The following is a 6,509-nucleotide window of genomic DNA, read 5'->3' on the forward strand; positions in this document are numbered from 1 at the left end:
AGTGGATATACCTGCTCACATTTCTTGCTCACTCTTGTGGCAGAATTCTTAAGCTTGTATATCATCTCTGGATTCTGCAATGCACCAGGTCCAATGCTGATAACCTCCCTTTTGTTTCTCAAGTGGTGCTACATTTCAAGTTTCTGGTTTCTCTCTGGTCCACAGACACTGGACTGCTTTAGGAAAGTGCTCCATAGCTGTCTAACAAAGACTGCTCTGGCTGCCACACTCTGGAGCATCCACAGGGAGTTGGCTGCAGAATGAGGGCATGTGGATGAGGCATGTCTGACCCTGGGGGAGCTACAGGCCAGCTGGGGGTATCTGCAGGTGAGGCTCTCCCAGAAAGTTCATAGGTGGGCTCTCTGATGGAGTTCACAGCATAGTCAGAAGGAACCCAATTCCTTTAATGCTCTCCAAAAGTCTTATCTGCCTCTCTCCTGACCTCATATTGTCCTGTAACGTAGTGCTCTGAATGCTACAGGAGAGAAATGAGTCTTTTTGGCTGCACCCCAAACAGCTGTGGAAGCCTGGTGCTCAATCACTTGCTCTTCCTTTGACCTACCTCTCACCCCCTCACAGGATGGCTTTTGTTTGGCCCTACTGCTGCCATCTTAGGGAAGGTTGGCAAAGTCAAACTTTTCCGCTTATCCACTCTAATGTGTCCAAACTCATCTTTTACTCCAATGGAGTGCTGGAACTTCTTCTTGAGAAACCCAGACTTCCATTAAGGCTCTCTTATCTGTGATGACTGCCCCAGTCAGGGTTATCCAGATTCTCCTGGACCATAGCCAAGAGGAGCTGGAACCAGTTCATAAGCTACTGAAGGGTCCACAGTTAGGATGGAGGTCTGTCTTCCTATTACCTGATGCACAGGCATATAGAACTCTTCCAAGTCCCTTGGTAAATGATGCTGGATCCCAGACTCCCACAATGTCACTTTTGTTCATGGATACATGACAAATTTTTATTGTTGATAAGAGGCAGATTAGGAGCAGTATCCTGTGCCATCATGATGCTGATGTCACCTGTCATACATCTGTAGTACAGTCAGTTCTGCATTCTCTCCTGGGTTTATTTGTTGTATTATTTTTGGTCATGCCAACTGGCATGCAGGATCTTAGTTCCTGATCATGGATTGAACCGACAACCCCTCAGTGGAAGCATGGAGTCTTAACCACAGGACTACCAGTGAAGTTCCTGGTTTGTTTCTGAATGCATATTTTACAGAGAAAATTATAATTAAAATATAATCAAATGATGGGAAAGATGACCTAAATGTATGGATCACTGCTATATGCCTGTTTTTCCCCCCACATTTTATAAGGGAGTGTCTACTGCGGTGTTAGTTTCTTAGTTGTATCTGACTCTTTGTGATCCCAAGGACCATAGCCTGCCAGGCTCCTCTGTACATGGAATTCTCCAAGCAAGAATGCTAGAGTGGGTAGCTTTTCCCTTCTCTAGGGGATCTTCCTGACCGAACTAGGGTCTCCTGCATTACAGGAGAATTCTTTCCCATCTGAGCCACCAGGACACTTTGGAGTCTGTCCTTGCCTGTGCTACTCTATTGTGTGTGTGTGTTTTACGGTAAGTCATATCACCGGAGCTGCCTCTGAAAGAGATTATAGATCCTAAGACAGTGGTCTTTGGCACTGATATCAAATTTTAATGAGAATTTGTGGAATTCTTGGAAGAGCACATGTATTTTGCATGGGAGGGGGGTAGGAATCATGGGTATTTGCAACCAGAAGGAGCACGGGTGGACTGGATTCAATAACAGGCTCCACATGTTCTTGACTACCTGTATTCATGTGCTCCCACACAACTCTCATCTTGGTAATATGACTTCAGTGAATGCAAGAAAAGCAGACAAATGCAGGCAGAGACTTGAAAATTTCTTGTGCATTGATTGAGATTTGCCCCCATTCTGTGCTAAGGATCCAAGGTTACAATGTGAAGACCCCTAAGCCAATCAGATGAAAGATGAGAGACATGTAGCAAGGTCACCTCCAGTAACACTTGAGAAGCTTATTTTCTCTTCGGTTCCAAACCACTCTTTTACATTCTGCTTTGTGGTACTGGATCTGGGATTCTAAAAACTACATTTATGCTTTTCCAGGTAGCACCAAGTTAGGCTGTGCAAAACAGGGCCTGCTAGAGGGAGACTTTTGGAAAAGAACCAAGGAATTTGTTTCTCTCACTTGGTTACCAGTGCGCTTCCCAAAAGCTCATGACCCTTTTCAGTTCTGGTGAACATCATGCCAGCAATGTATCTTTTCCCCAGGAGCAGAAATTCTTTCCACGGCACAAATTGTTGGTATTCTTTCCAACATTAGAAGAACAAGTTTTATTAAACTCTCACCATCCGAGACACTAGCAGTGCTTTGTCTTCAGAAGTACATAGGAGACTTCCTGAAAAATCAGAGATACCAGCACCAGCCAAGTAACATCCTATACTGAAGTCTCTTTTAGCCCTAATAGTGGAAACTTCTGAAACTGCTTTCTCCATGACCCAGCTCAAACCAGTCTACATTGCTAACTCCCCAATCATGAACTATATAAATAGCTATGCTTTCAGGCTAAATAGTTTACTTGGCAGTTATCCAGTAAAACAACACTAACAAATGTGGGAAAAATTAAAATTAGATTGAGATATGAGAGAGATGATTTAGTAACTTTGGGAATAAATGGAAAAAAGCAAATAAAAACCCACTAATCTATATGGCTGAAGGTTATTCAGAGAAAAGTATATTTTTCCTCAGTTGCTGGTAAAAATGTTAACAGCCCTTTAGGTAAACAATCTGAAAGTATTGTTCAATATTAAAAACTTATAAATGCTTTAACAATATCAATCCTAAGATATTACCCCAAAGAGATAAAAATATTCATATGTAAGAATAGATACTCATGGACACATTTACATTTAGTAGGGCGAAAAGTGTAAAAAGTCAATGACCTTCAATAGAAGAATTCTATATTATGAAATATACTGCCAGTAAAAAGGAGAAATTAAATTTCATTTTCAAGCTTGCAAGGGTTTATCTAAGATATTTCTGAAGAAAAAGTAAGATACAAAAAGAATGAAAAAAATACCACAAGAACTATTCTATGTAATTATACAGTGTTTTAATATCTTTATATATAAATTTTTACCTTCATCATCAAAGGGTGATAAAGTAATTATCTTTGTTTTATATTTACTTGGTGCAACGTGCCTGGCATAGACATTTTCTTGCTGTAAAATTGCATTTTTGCCTTTAAGTAAATCTATAATAAAATTTAAAAAGAAAAATTATATGAAGTCTGAACATTCATACACTACTCTCTAAACCCCATGTATTAGTCTTTATACATTTGTAATGTTTCCCTCCCATAGTTTAGCCACTTGTTGATGACTATTACTCTAGTTTCTATAAATATTTCATCATTTTCTCTTCCTTGTCTTTATTCTGTGTTCCTTGGTAGCATCCTGCTTTTTCTTTTCCAACTTCACTGAGGTATACTTAGTACATAAAAACACTGCCCAGATTTAATGTGTACATTTTGATGAATTTTAAAATAGCCATACAACCTGTGAAGCCATCATCACAATCAAGGTAATAAACATGTCCATCACCTATAAAAGACTTCTCCTGTCTCCTTGCTTTTTTATGTGTATCTTATAAAAACAGCACAAAGCACTCCTGTCTTAACAATTTTTACATGCACAACATTTCATTGTTAACTGTAGACGTAATGTTTTACGGAAGATCTCTAGAATTTACTCAACTAATATAAATGTGACTTTATATCCATTGAACAACTACCCACTTCACTCTACTCCTAACCCCTGGAAACAACCATTTTATTCTCTGGTTCTGTGAGTTTGACTACTGATAAAATGCAAGATTAAAAATGTATTTTAAAAAGTGTTGTTGAGATGGCATAAAAACATTCTCTAGAGACTAGAAAGGAATTAAAGCATTTAACTTGAGACTTTCTGCTAAAAAGGGGTATGTATATTTGTATGCATGTACATTTTTTATAAATTTGACTGACCTACAGTAATGTGGGAAGTGAGGAGGAAGATAGGTGGGAAGTTTCACAATAAAGAATAATCAAAAAATAAAGAGAGCACAATAAAACAGTTTAGAATATATTTGTATACAGCATCATTATATATTCTTTATGACTGTGTATAAAAAAAGCTGAAAAAGGAGGGATTAGGATTATAAAATCATACAAAGGGAACCATTATTAGAATGTTGTGTGTTTTCTGTAAATTTTCTTATTTTCTGGATGTTTAAAATATTTTATAGAATAAAATTTTAAAAACATATTACAAAAGTAATCTAAATAATTAGATATCTATTTTATTCTGTTATATCTTTTACCTTGATTGTCAACTTGTGAAAAATTGATCACGTTCATTGGGAATTTACTTCCTGCGATGTGCCCAGTAAAAAACTCTGTTTGATGTTGTGTGGACTTATCTTTGTCTTTAAATAAATTCACTCCTAATATAAAATTTAAAAAAAATTTCACAAAGACATTATAACTATTTGCACACTACTCCCCATCCTTCTCACATTAGTCTTCATTTTGGCACCTGTAAATTTTTCTTTCCACATATAAGTGGCCACTTTTATATCACTCCAATTTCTATAAACAATTTCTTCATTTTCTCCTTTTTGTTGTTCTGTTTTCTTAGATAGCATCTCACTTAATTTCAAAATTTAATCCAATCACCTTTTATATTTATTTCTATATTTGATCTGTATTCTCCTTTCAGTACTTTTTCCCTTAACAATTTATATTGCTCAAATTTTATTCAGGGCATTTAATTATAAACTCCTCATTAATAAGTAAGTATAAAATAATTAACTAAATTAATTTCTTTCTTAAGATGCATGACGTTTCAAATTGGATGTAAATGAGAGCAAATTCTTGGTGTGCCTAAGGCTGTTATTCAAAATTGAGAAGGATTAATAAGCAACACTGAAGTCAAAGTAATTGAAAGAACCTACATAAAAATACTCTGAAAATTAAAGACATGGAATAATGTCTTATCATAATACACCAAATTTATCACAGCAAAACAGAAAACAAATTTAACTTCTTAGTTCCTACAATTTCAGTTTTACACTTCTAGCTTTTTCTCAGTTAAAAGTTGTCAGTAAATAATTTTTATTTGATTATTTTTAACAGTTTTTTTTTTTCAGGAATAGAAGTGAGATTGTAACAAAATAAAGCATTCAAAAGTAAAGTTTCATAAATCTTGCTTTAAATGTTAAATTTCAGTGAAAACACATATTTTGGTGCTTTAATCTGAGGATTCAGCTACTTTCAAATTCTGGCTTTCAGCATCACTTTTACAAAAAGTTCATTCTTTCACCAAAGAGAAATGTATTTAACCCTGTTACTCCAGGACTAAAGCTGTGTCTGTGAATTGTAAACTCAGCTAGAGAACTTCACTTTAGTAGAGATATAAATTTACACACAAGACTAATTATGTATAGAAATTGAATAAAATAACTGCTATATTCCTATTCTTACACCACTTATCAACTAGCTTTTTTGCTTTTTCAGTTTCAAAGCAACACTCTTTACTAAGCCAGGAAGAAAGTGAGTAACAGTTTGAAATACTTAAACCAAGCATATTCTAAGGTCATTAGAGCATTGGATTATATGAATTACTTTCCAAATGTATGAGCTTACAACTAAACAATATCTAGGTAAATTTCCACTGACAGCAAATACAAGACTTTAATACTAATTATAAGATGAAATTCATGAAGATTACTCCCCATTAATATTAACATACAGTTACTGCTGCTGCTGCTACTGCTGCTAAGTCGCTTCAGTCGTGTCCGACTCTGTGACACCCCATAGACGGCAGCCCACTAGGCTTCTCTGTCCCTGGGATTCTCCAGGCAAGAACACTGGAGTGGGTTGCCATTTCCTTCTCCAATGCATGAAAGTGAAAGTGAAGTCGCTCAGTCGTGCCTGACCCTTAGCGTCCCCAGGGATTGCAGCCTCCCAGGTTCCTCCGTCCATGGGATTTTCCAGGCAAGAGTACTGGAGTGGGGTGCCATCGCCTTCTCTGACAGTTAGTGCTATCATTAGCTAAATCACAGAGAAGACATAAGCCATAAATATTAGACTTCACAAATTCTTGTTCTTACCAGGGTGACTTTTATGATGTGTCTTGATTTTACTAGTTTCTTTTTCACTTTCAACAGTATCTGTCATATATTCTTTATCAGTTGCTATAGATATAAAATAAATTTGAAAACACTTTCTAAGGTAACACTTAACACACATGTATATGTGTCTGTGTATGTAGTACTAAGTTACTTAAAACTTGTTATTATGGAAGACAATATAATATCTGCACTGCACAATCATAAAACATTAGAATTTGAAGGGCTCTTAGCAATCATATAAGCCTCATGATATAGAAGCTTAGAGATGTTTTGAGATTTGACTGAGAGCACACACCAAGAAAATACAAAATTGAGCACAAGCTGAGG

At 36.3% G+C, this 6,509-nt stretch overlaps 1 protein-coding gene across 1 annotated transcript in view; it reads right to left on the bottom strand.

Annotated features, from left to right (window-relative positions):
• Positions 1–403: 403 nt before the first annotated feature.
• The window catches only part of LOC105003084 (uncharacterized protein C10orf68-like), a 181,499-nt gene continuing 175,393 nt past the window's right edge, over positions 404–6,509 (bottom strand). The window contains exons 18-20 of the mRNA XM_010860053.1: positions 3,151–3,264; positions 2,360–2,409; positions 404–475 (exon numbers count right to left, since the gene is read on the bottom strand). Of these exons, the coding sequence (XP_010858355.1) occupies positions 404–475; positions 2,360–2,409; positions 3,151–3,264 (236 nt within the window). The remainder of the gene's footprint in view (positions 476–2,359; positions 2,410–3,150; positions 3,265–6,509) is intronic.

Source organism: Bison bison, unplaced genomic scaffold (assembly GCF_000754665.1).
Source record: "Bison bison bison isolate TAMUID 2011002044 unplaced genomic scaffold, Bison_UMD1.0 scf7180017864461, whole genome shotgun sequence".
Lineage (NCBI taxonomy): Eukaryota > Metazoa > Chordata > Mammalia > Artiodactyla > Bovidae > Bison > Bison bison.